Below are 22,479 nucleotides of genomic sequence, written 5' to 3'. Positions count from 1 at the left end.
AAGATGAAATTTAAATGAAGATCGATCGATCGCAAGTGGTGACTGATTGTGATTAGTGCACGTTGCACACGACGGTGTCGCCTCTGTACAATAAAAGAGTAAGGTTATGTGATTATTTGTCAAATAACCTAGTCTTACCTTAGATAACGTTATTTGACACGTAAACGAAGAATAAAGTAAAGTTACACTATTTTGTCAAGTGTCCTGTATAATATTTTGCACTATGGTAATGTTATTTACTATAGAGTTGTCTAAATGTTAACTTCATAATCATGTTTTTAATTGGATGTTTTGGTTTCTAGGCTCGTTATTTTCGAGAAGAAGATATAGATGGTACAGTGGTAAATTCTTTAAATTGGTTAAGATTGCTGTTTACAGAGTTATAAATTCTTTTTTACAGAATTTAGGGAATGCTTTTATCTATTTGCAAGGAATGGTCAAATACGTACTCTAGATGAACTTACAATCATTATGAGATCACTAGGATTAAGTCCCACTATCGCAGAATTAAATAAATATTTAAAGGATAAAGGTACAAATAAGGTGAAATGATTTATAATATTATAAATGGTTTTAAACTCACAAATTTTTAACCACAGGAGGGAGGATGTCTTTTGCTGATTTTTTGGAAGTCATGCATTTACAAACAAGAGCTGAGGATCTGCCGAAGGAGGTGATAGATGCTTTTCAAGCTGCAGACAAATTTAGGACTGGTACTATACCTGCTAGACAATTAGCACACATGTTGCTTCATTGGGGTGAGCAATTAAGTAACAAAGAAGGTTGGTTTTCTTACTTACTCTAGATATTGATTCCAACAAGTGTTCTTAATTACTTCATTTATCTCTAACTTTCAGTGGAGCAAATTTTTAGGGAAGCAAACGTATCTCCAAATGGGCAAGTCAAATACGAAGACTTTGTAAAAATAGCCTGTGCACCTGTACCTGATTATTATTAATATCTTTTTATTAATATCTTTAGTATTGTTATTATTATCATTATCACTAATATCTTTTACATTTTTGAAAGATCTCTTTTGATATTTGAACATATTCGAATATTTGATATTTATGTAATTTTGTTATACAGTACATTTTTTAAATTAATAAAAGAATATTATCATAAAACAAAAAGAATTTATTTTCACAGCAGTTTATCTCCGATAGACGAACATTATACATCTTATCCTTAAGATTGCTTATAATTACCAGTGCTTAATACTTAATCCATCGATCTTATTCGAAACAAAGTTAGTCGAATCCGCTGCCCGGTTAATACAATTTTCCTATCAGCGTCCTTCTCGAATCTATCCCTCTTTGGCGATATTCGTGGCTGGTGGAGAGCCACAGAGGATAACGGTGGTGCTGACGACCGTTGTCAAGAAGAAAACGCAAAGTAACGCTCGATCACTGACTAATGCGACTTGTTTCCAATCTAATTCCATTCGTTCGCGACGGTCTTGTTCCGCCAGACGCTTCTCATTCCTGTCGATCGTCGCGTGCACTCTTCCCAGCACACGCAACCATTGCGCTTCAAGGCTCTCTTTACCAAGATCTGCATCAGATTTCTTTTTAAGTTATAGAGATTAAACTGACAGAATTCGATATATCTTTACAAATAAGACTCACCTAAACTAGGACTGCTGCTGTTACTTTCCTCTCTTCTGGTTACGAACTTGGGCGACGATTGCGACTGGGCCAGTTCCGGTTTGCAGTGCAATGGACAATTGTTTTTTCTTCTGGGAGGCTCGACAGGGTCCTGATGCAAATTGTGTACAGGAGAATTTTATCTGAATCCATCGAAGGATGAAGATCAACTACATAAAGTTCATATAGTAGGGGTTTTTTGATTCTTCCTACTAGTTGTGATTTTTCCTGTACATATACACTGTATCCTTTGAGCCATTTTTAACCGAATCGTATTCTTCCATCGTTAAAAGATTTGTGAAATTTAAAGAAAATATGAAAAAATCGGTATTACATAATACGCGTGATTTCTCGGCCAAATATAATTTTCTTCTCTCTGTTATCCTGTACGTTGTATTGTATTAATAAAATATTTGGCGAGCAAATTATTTAGAAATAATTTATTCCTCAAATAGGTTTTTAGAATTTTGTTAAAATTGTTTAGCAAATAACATCACCTCCACATAAATTTATTTATTATTTTATTTAGCGTGCCCAATCCTGACTCATATAAACCAAGTTCTGCTATATCGTTCACAAAAACGTCGAAGAAAAGCAATATCTAAGTATTTTCACTACGAGTACATCTTACCGATCTCTTTTCCTCCTGGAAATTAAGAAACACTATCCTGGCGAGCTTGTCCAAGACCAACGATCGAACGATACCAGGCACTCTGGTACCTTGAACGCCACGATGATGAAGATTCAATGTAACTACCGCTAATCCCGAAGCGAAGGATACCAGGCATATGCTGACTCCGTAATAAAGACCTGAACATGATAATATAATTAATGACTAGGCGAATATAATAAATTAACCATTAAACTAAACTAGTTGTCGCTCCATAGAGCGTCACGTGTTTCTGTATAAATTAATTGTCTAACAAGCTTGCAATTACGGAGTTACGCGTTGTACGTAGCCGACTCTTTCATACTATGCTTTTGTAACAGGGTAAACGCGATTCTATTGCGTTTCGCACTGGCACCGCAGGACTTTCAAAGAGGACGCCTGGGAGTTTCCAATCAAACTCGGTTACACTGACAATGTTGATACCATTAGCGATCATTGTTCAATGTTTACGCAAATCCTATGGAGACAGGCTGAATATCAAGCAGGGCGAAAATATGAAGATTGAAAGTTACTTTTTCCATGACATTTAGAAAAATAATGTCAAATCAAATCACAAAAATGTCAGCCTTTGGTATCGTCGTTATTAAACACATACGTGTATCCGTTATTTTAAATAGTAATTTTTTATTTTCATTTCAAATGCATTTGCTCAAGACAAATTTAACCCTGCTTCGATCCTCGAATTTTTATATTTCAATTTTCTTTCATTATCACCTTTTGTATTAGCAAACAAAAAATATTTGTAATATTTCAAGAAGATGTTCGATATAATATTAAAGCGTGGAATCACGCATACCAATAGGATTTTTTCATATTTTGTTTAGGCTGAAGATATTTTATATTATATTTTAACGATAGAAAAATACAATTGGCTCGAAAATGATCGAAAGGATCATCAGCAGGGTTAAACGATCTATGCTCAACAGCTTCGTTTCCATTTACCCCAAGATAATTATCGTTCTTTAAAGGCACTCACTTATCAACGGTGTTTTCTCCGTGGGCGGCAGTGTCTCGCGAATAGTCATTAGGAAGACTGTCATGGAGAGAAGCGCCGAAATCCCGAGGGTGACCTTTTCCCCCGATTCAGACGGCACGTAGAATACCAACAGGGCTGGACAAGCGGAAAACGGAATTAAAAAAGAAGTTCGAGCTCCGCCAGTGGTATTTTTCGTCATAGAATATCGAACAGAGGCAGGCCATTCTTAAGATCACTACGAGCGCCAAACTTTTTCCACCATTGTCAAGGGAGGAAATAAAAAAAAAGAGGGTCGAGGAAAAGTCCCGCATAAATTTCTCCCATCGAGTAGTGGACGACTCGAGATCCATTGTTAACCGGCTGTAATCGTGTTCGTTTCCTTACAAAGATTCAAATACCTTTGCCATGGGGAAGAATAATTTTTCCATAGATTAAAAAAATTGTGACTTGGAGCGTCAACCTATCGTACGGTGGCTTTACGATTCGAGCGTTTTAATGAAATTTCCTCTCCAGATTCGATAAGGACGCTTGACCCTCTTACGGATAGGTGCTGCATTCTGCCTGAATAATATGTATCGTGGTGATATTGCAAATTACTCTCATCCTCTCAAAGAGATTGTCACTAGAACAATCAGTTTTTATTACATACCTGTAAACAATTAAAACACAGTCGCGTCTCGTTACAGTGCTAATGAATTTTCAAAATCCTCTATATCATATAATACAATATATTAATAATTATATTATACGATATATCAAGCAGACGTTCAAGTTTCCAATTAGCCAACCAAAATGAACTTCTCGATAAACTCATTCGATCTTACGAACGATACTCCACATAGCTGCAGATGCGGGTGCCAATTTTTTTTCCTTTAAACATCCAATAGTAAATTTTACACACGTTCTTGCCGTGTAGTCGCAAGAAAAAGAGGATTGTAACGATTTCGATGGTTGCAGTGTTAATTAATCTTAATAATTGTAGGATGAAACGTGAAACATAAAGCAGATGAAGGATGCTCACCGACACTGTTGATGAGTATGCACGGAAGGATCAAGTTGAAGACGTAAAACGTGGGTCGTCGTCGCAGTCGTATCTCGTAAGTAATATCTGGATACGGTTCCAGGCAGCAGGAGTAGTATTCGGTGTTTTTTCTCGCGGAGAACTCAAGCAGGTCGAATTCACCGTTTGCTTGGTAATTGCTCACGTCTCCCTCTTCGCTTTGCCTCTCCAGCTCCAGCTGCATAAACAACATTCTACGTTTTAGTTCTCCAATAACAACAACAACAACACGATCCAAGTGCACACACCATGCACAAGCGCAAGAAACTGTATTTTACTCGTGGCATCTTGGCAACGAACAATTATCTCCCTCGAGGGTGGGAATAGATCCTAGAAGCTAGATTAGAAGCGTTAAAGCGTCAACTCGAATTAAATCCAACGGAACAGAACGGAGCTTCTGCGATTACGTGTCAGTATATTTCGAGCGGACAATCGGTAGACAGATGCTGGATAAGGCAAAAACGAACCGACGCGACGCGGTGAAATTATATTCGACGCGATGGGGATGGTTCTATTGCGAAGTGGAACTATATATTTGCAAAAGAGAAATTTCAAAGCGAACGGATCAAATTTTTTGTACCTTTCCCTTTATTCCTGATCACTGTGCTTCTGCGGATAAAAAGAGAAATTGTACGAGGTGTTTGAGGGTTAAACAGCCGAACATTGTCAGTATATTCTATTGGCTTGGTCAAGCAACAAACGTTATATTAACACGAGTCATTAACGTTTTAACAAAATGTTAAAAGTAAGAATTATACCGACTTAACAAAAACCGATTTGTCTTCGTTAACTCTTAACCGTTTAAAGACTGTCACGGGTGAAAATTCGCAACAACAGTTTCGATATTATCATTGGCATTATCGCATAATGATATAACGAGTGTGTCGTTACAGGATAATAGTTTTCGATTAGGAGACGTTTCAGTTAACAGGTTGATGACCAATTTAAATGGTTTTCTCCGGATAATGGGGAAAAGGCCTAAGACGGAACGTATTTCCAGCGTTTTAGATTGCAAAAACGTAGCGACACGCAAAATGTATTCAATGACGGGGGTGAGGGAGCGGATAGGAAATGGGAAAACTCTGTGAAAGGATGAGTTCGGGCGTCGAGGTTCGCCGATACGGAGAAACGGCTCGCATTGAATTCTTCTCGCATTTGGGATTAAGCTGTTCGATTTGCCCGAGCCATTTTTGCGACATCCCGAACCGGCATTTTCGATTTGTCGCTGTTAAGCGCCTCTGGACTTTTCAAAAGATCGAACCTATTCTGATCGTGTTGGAAAATCTGTCAAATTTCCTAACGTTGCCTTTGTTCCACCATTTTCCTACAAATAAACCAGAAAAATGTTCGAAGAACATAGGTCTATCCATTCTCATTTCTTTTCTTCTCTTCGTCATTTTATTCTTTTCTCTTCGCGTCTCTTCCTTGCTTTCTTCTTCTTCTTCCGTTCACCTTCTTGCCCCTTTTGTCTTCGTCCTCTTCCTTCTATTCTTTTCTTTCCACCCTCTTTCGTTCCTCCCTTTTCCTCCTTTTTCTTTCAATTTCTTTCTCTTTTAATCCCATCTTATCCTTATCTCTCATTCGTTCCCTACCCTTCTCTTCGTTCTTCCCCTTTACTTCCTTCTTTACCTTCTTTTTCAATCCCTTCCTTCCTTCCTTCCTTCCTCCTACTTTTCAGCAGTAGCTCGTCTATATGCAAGCTCGATTAACGCCTTTGCAGTTACGTTGAGCTTTTAATCCGGTAGGAAGCCACAAAATATTCAGATCTTTAGGACGAGACACGTATAAAGGGAAAAGGGATCAGATGACACGGCAAATTAAATCTGATACTTTTTTTTTAAAGAGGAAAACCTGAAACGCGGTTCCCTCAGATTGATAATCACGAAAGATTTTTAGAACAGAGATGTTGGACATCAATGTCAAGTGTCAAGGTTTCGGTCAAACTGATTGCCTGCGCCACCTCTCTAACACAGCGTGGATATTTTTATCGTCCAACGGATGGTCCTCCGTACGATATATCACTTTCTCATCTGCATACCGTCCCAAGAGAGGAACTGCGTGAAATTGAGGGCAATACAGTGGAGAATCTGGCCGATGCAGATCGCACACGTTGTCGGATTAAATCCCTGACCGGTATTTCTTAAATGCTCCACCAGGTATACACATTTTACGCGTGAATTTACATATACAAGTGTTTTAAGGAAGAAGAGTCTTCAATTGCGAAAAAGTGCGAAGCAATGAAAAATTTACTACCACACCAGTGACAAGTGTTTCATCCTCGTTAAGACAAGACTTGGATACAATGTACACGAATAAACGTGTACAAAAAGAAAGAATCTCGATCAGAGAACATTCGAAAATGATGAAAAAATGTAGAAGCCTGCCCGTGACACGTGTTTCGTTCCCGCTAAAAGAAAAAAGAAGAATCTGTACAAAGTAAGGAAAAAGTGTGGAGAACACAGTAGGGTAATTTTAGAATCGATGAAGATTTGAATAAAATATACGAGGACGAACGTGTTGGTTGCTCGTGGGTGTCAGCACGCGCTCATAGTCCCGTGCAGCTTTTGCTCGAGCTAATTGCGTGGAAAACTGCATTCTGCCTTCTATCGGCTGAATTCGCGGTGTCGAGATTGCCCGATGCCTTCAGTATCGCCGTCTCTAATTTTTGGCCAACCATCGCCTGCGATTCCTTCGTTTCTTTCAAGCTTCCGTGAAAGGTAAAAGTTTAATATTATGAAGTAACACAGAAGCAGAGGGATTTCCAGGTGGATGAAGAAATAAACGAAAGGAGCTATAGAGACTTGATCTTACTTGGTATCCATCGTACGTCCAGGAGGCCCATTTCAGGACGCATCGTTGCTCGTCGAAAGGGAAGAACTCTACGTTGATGTCGCAGCTGCTGCGAAATATTCCATGGCTCAACCACACCACTTGCCCTGTGTGGCTGACTATCACGTTCGTATTGATGACTGCCGAGCTGTATTGTGGATCGGCGCTATAAACAAAACCAAAGGATATAGGCTAGTGACGGATGGAAGAAATCAGCGCGCCCCTGCTGCTGCCAATCAATACCAAAACTTCTATTTTGTAATATAACGCTTGACTGGCCAGAGAAAATTGTACCGGTAGGAGCCCATTTATTCAAACTTATTGCGAGATAAACAATATTGATGTAACTAGAGCTCATATAATAGCAAGTCATTGATTCTTCCTATTTCTCTTTCTTTGTTCCTATATATGACAACGGTTTACGGTTAGATAAATGCAGTAAATGGCAAAAGTTCATTTAATTTTAATCCAATAAATCAAATAATTTAATTTAACAGGTCTCTTGACCTTCTAAGGATGCTCATCTCTAGTACGAAATTTAAAGCAGAGAAGGATAACGATAGAAAAACGTGATTTAGTGGAAAAGGGAAGAAACAAACGCAAGATATAAGATACCAAGCAACGATACAAGATATAGAAATTACGTGAATGCAACATCAATGAGAAACGTACATTAATATACATTAATTGTGATGCTTCCATATCTCGTTAAGATACAAAGCGCGTATTAAAATGATGGATACTTTCTAGGAGCTCGTTATACGAATCAAAGACTCAAAAAGATATTTTCATGATACAAAAGAAGATTAGACTTTGTCATAGTGTTGTAGATGCTTAGAATTTCTTCGAACTTCGATTCTACGATGCAACTCAAAATCGTACGATCTACGTGAAAGAATAAATAACGAGAAGAAAAATATTAAACAAATTCTTAGCAGCAATGTAGAAATATTTTTGTAGTAACTGTGTATGGTACACGTGTTCGTCTGCCACCGAGATTCCGACATTCATAATTTTCTTAAATCTAGTACCATCGTAACTATTGCAAAAATGAACTGTATCTTACATGACATTCTGCGAGAGAAATCGCTTACTTGTTGTACAGAATCGTGTCCGGTCTCCAGACACGGTTGTAAGGAACGCGGATCACTTGAATTCCAGCGAATTCCGAGGCGTTCCATTTCAGGTGATGGTCCGTCCAGGTTTGTGTCAACCAACAGTTGGTCGTCAGTATCTGGTTCTTCTCGTCCTGTGACAAAAATCATCGAAAGAAAATAAAAAAGATAACCATGTAACGATGCAAAAGTAAAATTCGTCGTCATACGAGGAAAGAAAGAATCTGTTGCTAACTAATCAAAAAGATACGACGGGTGAAAGATGTCTCTCGCTAGATGTAAGAGAGACAAATCTTTGAAAGTTTCCATCCAGCTCTGGCGCGTTCTTCGAGTAATTTGTCTTGGGTATTTCCGACTGCCCAGCCTTGACTATCTCCCACGAGATTTCCAAGCTTCTTCCTCGAATTCGAAGTCCGCAGCATCGTCATTACGAATACGGAAAGAAATATATGCATGATAATGATTATAAATTCGTACAAAGACTCATAATCAAACGTCGTTTCAATATCTGAATATTTTTGCAATGGTAACAAAGAAGTTGAGATTGGTCTCATCTAAAATTAACGATGAAGTAAAATCTCTTTTGTGCCATGACGAATAAATTTCTATCGAGAAACTCTTCGATCTGCTGAAAAGTAACTGATAAATGGCCATCAATTCTTTTTTTCTTTTTTATTTTAATTAATCGTAGAAACAAATACGATATATGATTTTTGTACGATTTTTCATGGATTTCCGCTATCTGGTGCAGATTAAAGGAAAAGGTCGCTGCGCCTCGTTATTGATTTGAATATTCGAAATATTTGATCAATTTGTGCGAGTCACTGTATTTCCCGGTCTAAATGGCCGCGCACCGCCGGAATGCCGATACTCCTGCCGAAGTCAAAGTTAATACGGGTTTCAGCCCGACCTGAATTTCCCATTTTTCAACATGTCGAAGGAACAAGCAACGTCCATGCACGAATCGCTTGGCAATTGCCCGCTTTGTACACGTTTTTACGATTTCCAGATTATCTCGGTTTTCACGCGACTGCATAATATTTCCGCCGCCATCAAAACCAGAGTACGAATTTTCTTCGCGTTTAGCATGCTCGAGATGTCGCGGCCGAAAATTCTCGTTAAGCGCGAGAACATTGAATTTCTTGAGAAATTGGAAAAATTGACTGCCTCGAAGAGAAAGCTCGTGGAACAGCGTATCGTTTGAAAAATCACTTTTATATCGAGTTCTCGAAATTTATCGTCCAGAATAAATATGGTACTGTGCAAAAGTCACATTAATGACGACGATTAATCACGCTTCTAACCCTGCTGCGATTCTCAATTTTTTAATGTAGCGATCTTTCGATCGAAAACAGTTTTATTCAGGCGCTCAGTGCGGATGACTCCAGGCGATGATCTGGTCGCTCAACGTATCAACAAAAAAAAAAAATTTTTTTTTTATCACACTGAACAGCCCTCGACTTGGGATCCGTGTTAACGTGTTAATGTTTCAAGAAAATCTCTTCAGCGTGTTAGATACTCACCACGTCGATTATGTGATGAAGAGAAAGGCCAAAGACAACCGACAGGGGTTGGGAGAAATTTTTAGCTGGTCGTACACCGGCGTCGTATCCATCGAGCAAATACTTCGTCAGTCTGTATTCGTGTTCATCCCCAAAACCTGTAAAACCAAGCATGCACGGAATCTGTCCAATATTCATGGGAATTAAATTTCGTATATCGTAATATACATCACACCGTCCTCGCAGTAATGGATTTTCTTTGTCGGCATAGATTTTCCACGAATTCGTTTTCGTTACTCTTGTTTCTTTCTGGTTTAATACACGCTACCGCCATTCCTAAATATTTGGAACCAGTCGTTATCGCAAATATATAAAATATACTTCAAATAAAATTCTTTGATCCCAAGTTTCGCTCTTCGTCTTATTTCAGGCAAATATAGTTAACAGATTATCGATGAAAGAACAAATTGTAATTTCACTGTAAATCGGAAATTGAATTGTTAAATTTTATTGTAAATTAAAACTTGTCGAACGATCGAAAGATAGGGAAACGTTTAACCGATTTTGTCTTCGGACGAACAGTTTATAATATAATTAGAGTTGATAGCGAGTATCATTTCACAAACTCTATCTCTTCTCTAATCACGAATCGAATTCCTTTCTTTACATCAAGGATGTCCATTATAGCGTTTCCCATCCGTAGGTGGAAGCGTTCGTTTCATCAAAGTGGCCATTGTGTCTTGAAACGCGGGAAGCCTTCTCGTAGATCAGCCAAGGTAGCTAATCTACGGTTCATTTCATCTTTTCTCGAAGCTCAGTAGGCGTTGCCTTCGCAACTCAATTAGATAAGAGATGTCTCGCCGAAGACAATAGTATACTAACCAAACAGAATTCGCTAATAGTCGTCAGTTTAATTAACGAGGAATATAATCCTGCAAATCTTCTACGGTCTTCCAAAGATTTGCTAAATCCGAGAAAGACGAGTTAATTCGTCACTCGAGTTCCTAATCTCATGGATATAACCAATCTTTTTATTTACAGATCTGCTATTCTTCGATGAGTCGCACTATTAATTTTGCTACAAATCAATTATATCGTATTTATGTTTGAAGAACATAGAGGAGAAAAAGGTAACGAGTCATGTTTCGTGTCTCCTACAGAAAATGAAAAAATTCCAAATACATCGTCGTCCCACAGACAAAATTCTCTTTTCTTTTCTTCTTTTTTTCTTTTTTTTTTTGATCTTGAAATTAGATTCTCTCATTTTTTGAATAATTAAAAAATATCGATCGTCATAACGTTAGCCGGGGCTTAAAAAGATTTTGTAGCTTTATCACCCATTATGAAAGAACTCGATCTTTTAACGAACTTCTCTACTTTAACGAAAGAAGAAAAGAAAGAGCAAAATTTTTAAACAAATGAGCTGGTTAACAGGTTAAAACTACAGTATCCTCTTCCTTCCGCGTAATATTAAAAAGTTTGCGCTTTAACGTTTCGCTGTCTCCGCAAATTCTCAATTCCAATGGAGAACTCTTGGACAAGAGTAGCTGTCCGAGTCTTTGAGAGGTGTAAGGTCACGCGAGTAACACACGGTTCAGGGAATTTCCTCCCCAACCCTCTTATTTCCGATCGTTAAATGGACGTCACATATCGCGGTATAGCCTCCCCGCGATGTGGAGGCGTTTCTCTTTCCAGAATCATTTAACAGTCCACCTTACCGTCGTTTTCGACAGACCATTGTATTTGCCAAAAAACCCGTTCGTTAGAAAAATCTCTCTTCGATAGTTCTTCCTATGGATTTCTTTGCCTCTTGACTCGTACATCTTATTAGCTCATTAAAAGACACAAGTTCATTACGGAGCTGATCGAGTGAAAAGTAAAGGGATCTAATTTTAACGTGGCCAAGTTTTGCCTGCGCTATAATTGAAGCGCGCGTAACGAAAATGACCTTTGTCCATGTTTATTTTACGAACTCCCTGGTTCTTTTTACACCCCTGGCATGAATCTTGCACAACTAATTCATCAACTAATAGCATTATTAAACTGATAAGTTACAAGTTATAAATTACATAGATTTTTTACAATATTATAGTTTTTATAGTAATTGGATAATCATATAATTTAGAATTTGCTTGGTAATAGACATTTTCTTGTAATATTTCGCTTGTTCCATTGTCAAACTTGTTAGCGTTGTAAATAGACCGCGGATTTTTCTGAAGATTTCTATTTTCATGATCCCGATCGAAGAGATGAAACCTAAAAAACAGAAATTTCGTTTGTTCCATAAAATATTCTAACAAGTACTTTGGATACTTCGCATTTCTATTATATTCTTGCGTATTATATATATTCTATATATATTGTATAGCATATTTAATAATAGTGCAGCAATTGCAATTATAAATATAATTATAATTAAAATATGGTAATATTTCTGTACCTTTTTAATTTCCCACGTATATAAATCCATGAAAATCCGCAATCTAATTATAAGGTTTCCCGATACGGCTAACTCTCATTAGTAATATTTAATTGGGTTGTGCAAGATAGACAGCCTTCGTTTTTTACACATTTTGCGAATATCCGTAATTTCCAAGAGAAATTGAGCGTATCGAAGCGTCGTGTCGCGGAAGAACATCGAGTGCTCTCGAACACGCTTTTCAACATTTAAAGACGACATTTAGGAAGAAGGGGGAAAAAGGCTCGCGAGAATCCGCTTTTTCCTTTACAACGAAAATTCTATTCAGCATCACGTTGGTCTCCGACGGTGCGGTGGTAAATCCGCGCATTCGGAACAATCAGCGCGCGAATTTTTCCAAGCCCGGAAAATTCGACTTGCTGTGCGAACCGAGCACTCTTTTTTCCTTCTACATACCCTACGATATATTTCGATTTCTATGCGGTAATTCACTAAAAAATTTCTGTTTGACGCACTTTGATGATTTTTGCTCGATTCTACTCGATTCATTTGTGCGCCTTTAATTTAAAAATTTCTTTTTTATTTTTATATATATCAGCTCAAGTGCGTTTCAGCACAATACAGCGATCTGCGTTAATATCCGAGCAATATGGCATTGGAGGGATACCAGAAAACGCAAAGTTTATTTATTTAACACTGTACTTACCAGGCCCAGTTTCAAAATTTAATTTGAAGCTGTACGTTCATTGTTATTTATTTTGTTCATCTAACTTTATGCAAATTCTCGCGTTATCTGATTAATCAATTTCTCACTTTTTGGTTGATATAAAAATTTACACAAAGTTAGACGAACAAAAGAAATAACAATAAATGCACGATTTCAAATTAAATTTTGGAACCGGTCATTTAACCGGGCCTGCTAAGGTTAGTGTTAGTGGATAAAGGGTTTTAGCGAAATTGAACATCGCTATTTGCATAACGAGTAAGTTACATTATACGTATGCAACATATATGAAATATATTTCATATATAAATATATATATTTATTTATTATATATTCCGTTTATACGTATCATACATCCTACATTACATATATGTATATATTTTACACAAAATTAATATAATTTACTCATTATCCAAATAGTTTCGCATGTCAAACTTCGCAATTACTTCATCTGTGCTTGTCAAACACAAAACTAAGTTGATTAAATAAATAAAGTTTACGTTTCTATTAACCATAGAATACGTATTTTAATATATTAAAATACCGTTCATTCGGTAACGCTATATACTTGGACACCATGGTGTCCGAATATTAGCTAACATTAGGTAAGTCACTTTGCTCAGTAAATTGATCAAAACGTGTTGTGCAAGTATAATGAGAAGGAAGTACAAAACATGATAATATAGCATAGTTTCAGAATATATACGTTGTAATTGATACCTTACATATATCTTGGATAGATCTCGTCGTGTTTGCTGAGCGTTTAAGAGGCTGATCGAATCGTAACGATACTTGTGCCAATAATAAAAGTTTATATAAGAAATAAAGGGACTGGAGTACGCTTGTATTCGTATTTAAAGCAGTGATACGAAACGAGGGAAGAGAGGAAGAGAAGAAGAGCAAAGGGAATATTGAAAGAAGGTTTCCCGATAAAGCCGGACGCTCGAGGATTCAATTTGATACCGTCGAGTGTCCGCGAATTACCGTGCAATCCAGGATACGCCGGTGGAAAAACTCGGAATCGAGCATCGATACACGATCGATGCCGGAAAATGCGCGAAACGCTCTTCATTCTCGCGTAGCATGCGAGCCGCGATTCTTTCGTACGAACGAGACGAGGGCGACGAGAGTCCTCGAAAGACTCTACGACTACAAAATGAGAAAAATCCTTCGCACTTTTAACAAAATACCCGAGCAACGACGTCGAAGATCCTTCGATATCCCCCGAACGAATATAATTTCTATCGGTGTTCCCTCTTCCTTGCTTTTACCGTAGGGAAATTTCGATGGAAAAATATTTTATTTTCTTGTACCTTAAGTGGAAACGATATTGCACGATTGTATCAGTGGGGAGTTCAAATTTATGATCGTTTCGAATATCGAAACTTAGACAGTGCAATTTGAAATATTTCTAGAAAAGTAAAGAGCAAGTGCGTGTAATAAATATTCTAATATTGAATACATGCACGAATTCTTTATAATCTATGTAATCTATAAGTAAAATCATTCTTGAAGTAATTCGATGATTCGCCGAAGACTTTTCAATTTTGTCTCTTTTTCCCATAAGCACCTTAATACAGGGATTGGACGAAGATACACCTCCTATATGTTATGTATAGATATACATCATATAAGGGGTGTTTCCATTATTTTTTCCACTCCCAGTACTTACACAATATATCTCTATCTGTCCCTAATCGTCTCACCTTTCATATACATATATTTGTATACAGCACTGTCTTCGCCGTTATATCTTTTTATACCGGAGGATTTTCTATACCGAAGGATTTATCCTGTAAAGAAGTAAACAAACCAGTAAGTATGCTGCGTACAAATATCCCAAGGTACGTACGAAAACTCGAAACAGCCTCACCGTAGAGACCATCTTATTTCCCTTTCCGTAAGACAAAACTTTCTCAGCTCTCGCGTTATCAAAAATTCATGCTAACTTCCCCTAAGGAAGTAAAATCGGAAAGTGCAAACTTACCGCGGAGTCGTTAGCGAGCAATTACCTTGATCCTTGATACGTACTTCTGGTCGTTTCGGTTCCACTTCCGGTCGCAACTAATAGAGATAGCGTGGTAAACAAACAGATCGATCTGCTTGGTGGGAACGTTACGAAGGAGTCGGATTTCCGGAGGGGTGGCGATATGCAAATCTCGATGTTCCGATTAGGAATTAGCAACGGCGGAGGCGCAACCGTTGCAAGTGTTTACACGGATGGCTAACGCTAACTTTTGATAACGAAGTTCGGCTTAGCTTTAACCGAACGCTTAAAGATTGTCTGGCAACTTAGCTAAGCTTGCTCTGCAACGTCCAAAGGCAAACTCGGCAGCGGTTTCAACGAGTGCTGTCCCGTTCTTACACTTCTTTGTGCGTTTAATGGGTCGTCTTCGCCTCGTGGCTACACGTATGCAAATCGCAGATTTATTCCGACCGTGGTTTCACACATAAAAGTTATGTTAGCCCGCCAACACATTTGCATCGTACACGGAGTTTTGCATTCGCCCTTTCGACGATGTGCCTTAATCCGATGCTTTGGTTTACCGCCATAATATCAAGAATACCTCGAGTATATCGTTCGCTATCAGACAACGACGAACAACTCGTGACACCTACGTAAGCTATATCTATACCAGAGGCACTTGTGGTACCAAACGACACCATTGGCCTTAGAATTCTTCGGTGGTTGAACGTAGGGCAGCTCCAGATCGTTTGTTTTTGTGAAAAGAAGTGGAAGCGTTCCTCCAGATATCTGCAACTCGCAGCAAGTTACGAGACCATTTGTTATTTGCATCCTAACGAGAAAACGCTTCGCTCGTCCTACGCGATAACAAGACAAACATCTCGAATTGAATAGCGCGACATTGCGACATTTTCCCTAAGTTTCCCTACGTCACGAAAGAAAAATCTACGTAGCGAATAGAATACTTTTCGAGGGAATGCTTCGGTGTCCAAAGTTTGGCACAGCTGTCTGTTTGGAGCATCCAATGAAATATTCACGAACTCGAGTCTATTTTCCGTAGATAGAATACCGTGTATTCGCAACAAGATGAGGTAGAAAAAATTTCAGAGCGATCGAACGAGTCCGAACGACGAGGCAAGACACGGCCGAGAAGATGGAAATTGGCCGGTGAAATCGAATTCGAGAGACGATAAACATTTTGTCGAGCCCCGTTTAGAGGCGAGCGGGAAAATTTTCGAAAGCAGGAACTCGTTTCTAAATCAATCGACGCTTGGAAAATTTGTACTCGGGAAATCTTATAGGCGAAGGCAATTCGGTTATCGGTACAGACAGAAGGAATTGGCCTTAATCACAAGGCCGGTGTCCTTAATCGGTGTTTTCCTTTCGACGTTAACTACGCATCGAGATTGAATCTCGTGTGCAAACGAGATGATGGACTTTCCATTCGGATCTATTTGTTCTCTCTAAGATAATCTTGTCTGATAATCTATTTTCATATTTGATCGAGAAAAAAGTGGGAAGATTATAAAGAAGTAATAAAAAGAATCTTTTTTTTATCGTATGCAACATAGATGTTCGAAACTTAAGAAGAGAAAGTTCGACTTTGAAGAAAGTTCTGCAAAAACGATATCTATACAAAGTAGATCGTGGCATTCGAAAAGGCTGTATCAACGTTTGATTGACAATAACTCGATTCTTTTGTGTCTCCTTTAAAATTTCTAGAAACACTCGACGAAAATAAGAGACATCTACATTAAATACTCAAAGACACATGAACATTTAATTCGTAATAATGCAATTCCTTTTTTTTTCTTTTTTGTTTTTTAAACTCGATTGAGTCAACAAACGAATAAGATCTAGGTGAAATTTTAGTTAGATATTTGTAAAATTTCGGTTGATTTCTCGTGAAATTTCAGAAGAAAACAAGCGTGAAAACCGAATGTACAGAAAGGATGAAAAGAGGAACGACTTACCGTTCCCGAAAATGATGGCCAGAACTCCGTAATGAAAGAACAGGACCAAAGGCGACATGGAATTGATAGACCACTTAAACGCGAGACCGCCTGTCCTCGACTGATGTCCGATGCTTTTCAACCACCGTGCAATTTCGACCCTGAATCCCGCGCTACCCCTACCACCGCCACGTCCATTCCCAAGGAAATTCGCGCAGGCGTTTCAAACAATGCAGACACGAATGTTAAACAAACTGACTGCTTGTACAAGGTTGAAACCATTCTGGTGTTTCATGCGTTCGCGGTCGATCCTCCAAAGAGCAGCTCCACTTCCGTCGATTACAAATTTCGTTCGATTAGTAGACCGCAATTAACCGCTATGATGAAATTAAGCGGAGCTTTCGTCGCTCCAAATTGCACAGACATTCTCTTCCTCGTTATCTATGACCAATTTAAGCTCGAGATTAGTTCTGTGGTATTGTTGCAAGAATTAGAATAAAATGAAATTTTTCTTCAACTTTATATTAAAGCCTACTGCGTTCTTTGCAATTTTGAAGATAATCACGTATTTTTATAGTTAACAAACTTTTTAACTGTTACAAGATATTATTACAAGACAATCACATTTATGCTATCACGGGTGAAACTTCATCCCTAACACATCTTTTTTGATTTAGTTTAGATATTAACAAGATCGAAGGAAGCGATAAAACGTTTTATTATTATTCAATGTTAGATGAATAGAATAAAGAAATTATTTCCCGCTTTTGTTCAGTACTGTACGTTAAAATTCTTCTTAAAACGTTAACAATCCTTTTGCTTATTAGGACAAAAATGAATAACGATTGAAGCAAAAATGGATACATTGGGATATAAAAATTCGAGGACCGCAGTAGGATTAAAGTATTGAAAATTAAAATACCTTTCTTTTCTACTTCGATATTCTATAGATGATAGTTTGAGGAAAGAATATTGTTGGAACCTGGCAATTTAAAACGAGAAGATGTCCACGCTCTTTTGTTATCCACTGATTCTCACATGTCACTTTGGCACGCTTTCCAAATTGACAAGTAAACCTATCGTTTCAGAACATATCGCATTTTAATCCGTGAATTTGATTGTTGCAACGATATCGTTGAAAATTTCTTGTTGCACTCTTTCGACGCGTCGCTCGAGCTGTCCTTCGTAAGCGAGAGTTTGATGCGATAACAAGGTGTCCTCTTAGTGTCTGAAAGATGGATATAAAGAGAAGTCAATGTTCGAAAACCCGCAAAATGTTGAATACTCCCGGAAGCAAAACTAAGCAAGAACCGACCGAGGTTTCCGTGAAATCGGTGGAAACCAACTATGTAACGCAAATCGTGTCCAGTGGTATTCGACCAGACAGCGTTTACGAGGTTTAAATAATTAAGATTAAAATTAAATTAAATCGATAATACATTTTTAACATAACTGCTATCAATCCATCGAGGACCAATGTTATATTAACATAATATTTTACTTATATTTTTTTGATTAATTGATGGATAGGAAAAATGTTTACACATATTAATAAAAATATGTGAATTATTTACGTTTTCCAATGATGTAACTTTATGCATCGTTCTACTACGGGTTCCTTAATGGATTAATGAAATTAAATCAACGATTCGTTTATTTATTATTATCATAACATATCATATGATATAGACGAAAATACTATTGGGACCAGAGGTAGATCTGTCTTCTATTAAAATAACTGTAAAAGGGAACAATCTCCGTATAAACATGATCAAGCCTTTGGAAGAGCAATTAACAAAACAGTTACCAGATATCAGCGAAAGATCAGTTTTTGGCAACTTAATCAAGAGAATGATGAAGCATTGCGAAAATTTACTAATACCGGAAGGTATCGACAACGCGAAAGTTCGAGCCGTTGTGGACAACGTAAACGGGATGCTCATTCTCACGGCTCCTCCTGCGATAAAACAGAGCAAATAGATTGGGCAAGATCGAGGAGCAGATTTCAATATTTTAGCTTTCCCTTATGAAGCTATTAGCAATCAAAGTGACAAGTTCGATAAGATAAAAGACGAGCGTACGATGTCGAGATTCTTATCAACTTCATCCAATTGACCCGTGAAAATGATTTGGATCAAATCGCAAATTTCGTAACTTTTCTTTGTTATGCAAATTTGGGTGATTATTATGGATAAACTAACGCATCATTATCAAGAAAACGCAGTCACCTTAAAGCAAAATGATTATATGAATTTTGAAATGATGATGAATGGACGTAAAATGAGCTTTACCTTTGAGAAAATTCCGAATTTTTATGTCATTGATCATAAAGAATATTATGCTGTACATCAATTTTAAATTAAATAGTTCATCTGAAGGAATTGGTTAATATGGCGTTGCGTATTTACAGGCAGAAATAAAGACGGAGGGATTAAAAATAGGAACAGCTACCTTGGCGACTGAGAATATGTTAAACATAAAATTGCATAGTTCGGAAGAACTATCGAATGTTAGGAATATAAACTTCTTAATACCGCCTGAAGCAAATGCGAAGGAAGTGTCGATCGAAATATGTAACAACACGATTTTTATGCGAGCTCCTGTTAAAAAGAAACATACATAATGATATCGTGTATACCTGTTTTATAATATCATATTACTTGTATGCTTTTACTTAAACAAATAAAACTGCGTCAAAGGTAGGAAATATAGTTACATCAATTACAAAGCTGATCTTCCTGTAGTTGCTTTCCCATATTTTATTCAAAGCAAATGAAGTTCATGGGTCAACAACAAACGTTGATAAAAATTTATATCTTTTGAAAAAGTGTGTCTTTCTTTTCGGGATGAGTTTTTGCAATGGCCCTCTGAATTCGTTTTGAAATCTTCCTAGGTTTCGCCTCGACAACGGTAGCTGATGCTACGCCCTTGGGCTTGTTCTTTAACACTTCCCTGCATTTAAGAATTTGTTTCGCGCGTCTTTCCCGGAGTAGTTTACTCTTTACAGCAGGTACAGTCTTTGGCAGCTTGACCTGTAAATGTGAAATATTTTCGTTAAATCTGTATGCATGACACGAATATTTTTCAATTTAACATTAAACTTACTCCACGCTTCTCTGCTAGAGCAAGATCTCTCTCTTGCTGACGTTTCTTTGCTGTCAAAATCGCTGCACGTTTCAGAACAGCTGCATATGGATTGAGACGTAACATAGCACGCGTGTTGGTCAATGGATTCAATTTCTTGACACTACGGACCACCTTCTTCCTACAAGTTCAAGATTTATCTTGAGCAAATACATCGTAAGTGACATAATTATAAAATATTTATAAGCACTAAACATCAGAAATGGTTAAAAATTATAATCACTGTTGATCAGTAACACGGACCATAAAATTCATCATGAATAAGATATGTATTCGTTGAAAATGTATAATAAAACGTAAATCTACATGCCTTGGTGCCCTCAGAACTTTACGAATTTCTTGCGATTTCAGGAGTCTCGACAAATCCGTGTTCGCCATTTTCGGGTAGGGTAAGTTATAATCGGCCTTAAGTTGGGATTCTTTGCGCCAAGTCCCGTAAAGAGCATCTAACTTTTCAAAGGCAGATTTTGTCCAAATTACAAAACGCCCAACGTGGCCACCAGGTGCCAATTTAAGCAAGTTCATTTTGTTAATATTCATAAGATCAACACCAGGAATGTTGCGGAATGCCTTACGAATACCCTAAAAATATACGATGAAGACGAATATTAGCATTTTAATCTTGAAAAAATAATGAACTATCATTTTTTAGTTATTTGTATACCTGATCTTGACCATATACAATCAGAGGTCCGCGTCGTTGAATGCGTCTGCGGTTACGCATTTTACCTTTGCCAGCACGGAAACGTTGAGACTTATAAACCTATTAATAAAACGAAAGTATATTAGTTTCTCCTAAATTAATATATTTAGATTGAATCTGTTCGATTAAAAATACCCCATCCTAGCAATTAATTCAGCTAGTCCGGAACGCCTATAATAACCGTATTTATTTAGCACCTGATAGGGGCACCCAAATTAAAATTGTTTTAATGAAGATGCGGACATTCTACGGTGCAAAGATACAACTTTTGAAAGTATACTTACTTTTTGAATATCATTCCATGCTTTGATACGTCTCAGGAAGATAACAGCTTGTTTAGTCTTGTTATATTCTTGAATTTTGTCGGATACTACTAATGGAAATTCTGGAACTTCTTGAATCATATGACCTAAACATAAAAAAGAGATAGTATATATATTATTCTTTTCAAAGCAAACTACATATATTAAAACATTTACATAAATCAGCATAAAGCTATTAAAATAATCAACGTCATTTCAGCAACACGGACCAAAGCTATTCATCATTAAAATATTGCATATAAAGTAGGATTTATTACTTTATCTCAGAGAATGCTATTTACCCTTAGATTGTACAAGGGCTGGGACACCAGATGCAGCAATAGCAGAAACAATAGCGTATCTTTTCTGGTTAACATTAATTCGACGATGCCAGCGTCTCCATGGCTTTGTTGGAGCAAACATGCGTCCACCTCTACACATGTTACCAAAAGCACCCTGACCAGAACGGTGAGTACCACCACCACGTACACGAGGTATACGTGCTACGGCACGTCCAGTACCCCATGACTCGGCAGAGGTTTGATGACCTAACAAAACAAACCTACATTTAATAATTGCAAATTAGTTCTTCAAAAGATAAAAAAAACGAGCATAAAACACTATATACTCACCAGCTTCTTTAGATACGCAATATGGCTGTCTACTATTCTTAGAGACTTGCTGGTGAACAAAATTCACGATATCAGGCCGAATAGGTGCTTTAAACACAGCTGGCAGAGAAATCGTATCGCCTGACGATTCATTTTTATCGGTATATACCGTAACAAGCGGCCGCGCCGTTGATAACGACTAAAAAATAAAAACAAGAATCAGAATGAGATACAAATCTACGTACAACTATCGATAATCTTAAGATTAATTCTGAAAAAAAAAAGAGAAAAGTAAAGTAAAAAATTTCATGTTCTGATAGAATTATAAACGATTTCTATTGACGGCACATGGCGGACTAAAAGATGGGAATCACGCATATTCAATGTAAACATATCTATATGTAGTAAAACTGTTTTATTCTACTGAAAAGAATATTGCAAAAGAAAATATATAAAGTCACAAGTTACATTTAAACATATATCAAAAACAAGCTATGCAAGTTTGTACGCTACAGATCATTACACGTGGTCAACTATGGACTGTGTACAAGCTTTAATTCAAAACCAAATTCTTGGGAATTATTGGAAAATATAACAATAAAATTATATAAAATATTAACCTTTAATGAATTCCAAATAAAATGCAGGATTTCTTACCATTTCGCGTTCTTTTTATAACTTTTCACGCATCAGACAAACTAGCCAGACAGCTTGTACGCCTTACCTGGCCAAAAAGGAAGAAGGACGCGAGCGGATATTACGTACCAAAAGTCGCGCATGCTCAGAATTCAACAATTCCTTATGTTATGTTTACAATTGTCTACACTATTTTATCTAAATATTTATATATAACAAATTTA

At 37.4% G+C, this 22,479-nt stretch overlaps 3 protein-coding genes across 3 annotated transcripts; 1 reads left to right on the top strand and 2 right to left on the bottom strand.

Annotated features, from left to right (window-relative positions):
* The first annotated feature begins 75 nt into the window (after window positions 1-75).
* Window positions 76-1,136, top strand: LOC117166452 (calmodulin-like protein 4). The gene is made up of 5 exons (XM_033350419.2): window positions 76-226; window positions 303-333; window positions 401-532; window positions 600-782; window positions 858-1,136. Exons 1-5 carry the CDS (start codon window positions 224-226, stop codon window positions 956-958), a joined length of 450 nt encoding a protein of 149 aa, XP_033206310.1. The 5' UTR covers window positions 76-223; the 3' UTR covers window positions 959-1,136.
* Window positions 956-19,448, bottom strand: LOC117166447 (neuronal acetylcholine receptor subunit alpha-10). Its single transcript, XM_076624695.1, is given in 11 exon segments — window positions 956-1,554; window positions 1,629-1,758; window positions 2,278-2,456; window positions 3,293-3,427; window positions 4,314-4,530; window positions 7,164-7,347; window positions 8,276-8,430; window positions 9,820-9,956; window positions 16,881-17,045; window positions 17,048-17,300; window positions 17,782-19,448. Coding segments are annotated over 10 exon segments (1,644 nt in total). The 5' UTR covers window positions 17,142-17,300; window positions 17,782-19,448; the 3' UTR covers window positions 956-1,306.
* Window positions 19,449-19,594: 146 nt separating this feature from the next.
* Window positions 19,595-22,390, bottom strand: RpL4 (ribosomal protein L4). The gene is made up of 8 exons (XM_076624696.1): window positions 22,277-22,390; window positions 21,641-21,818; window positions 21,311-21,556; window positions 20,991-21,115; window positions 20,668-20,766; window positions 20,310-20,585; window positions 19,965-20,120; window positions 19,595-19,891 (listed from the first exon to the last, which is right to left on the bottom strand). The coding sequence occupies exons 1-8, from the start codon at window positions 22,277-22,279 to the stop codon at window positions 19,670-19,672; spliced, it is 1,305 nt and encodes a 434-aa protein (XP_076480811.1). The 5' UTR covers window positions 22,280-22,390; the 3' UTR covers window positions 19,595-19,669.
* Window positions 22,391-22,479: the final 89 nt, after the last annotated feature.

This window comes from Bombus vancouverensis, chromosome 15 (genome assembly GCF_051014615.1).
Source record: "Bombus vancouverensis nearcticus chromosome 15, iyBomVanc1_principal, whole genome shotgun sequence".
Classification (NCBI taxonomy): Eukaryota; Metazoa; Arthropoda; class Insecta; order Hymenoptera; family Apidae; genus Bombus; species Bombus vancouverensis.
Note: the sequence above shows the minus strand (reverse complement) of the source record. Positions and strands in the feature narration are given on the sequence as shown.

What these genes read in the sequence shown, in the direction of transcription:
- LOC117166452 (XM_033350419.2), top strand. An exon ending in TAAATATTTAAAGGATAAAG is followed by an intron (nt 533 to 599) that starts GTACAAATAAGG and finishes TTTTAACCACAG; the next exon opens with GAGGGAGGATGTCTTTTGCT. An exon ending in GCAATTAAGTAACAAAGAAG is followed by an intron (nt 783 to 857) that starts GTTGGTTTTCTT and finishes TCTAACTTTCAG; the next exon opens with TGGAGCAAATTTTTAGGGAA.
- RpL4 (XM_076624696.1), bottom strand. An exon ending in AGCCCTTGTACAATCTAAGG is followed by an intron (nt 21,116 to 21,310) that starts GTAAATAGCATT and finishes TTTTATGTTTAG; the next exon opens with GTCATATGATTCAAGAAGTT. An exon ending in CATGGAATGATATTCAAAAA is followed by an intron (nt 20,767 to 20,990) that starts GTAAGTATACTT and finishes TTTTATTAATAG; the next exon opens with GTTTATAAGTCTCAACGTTT.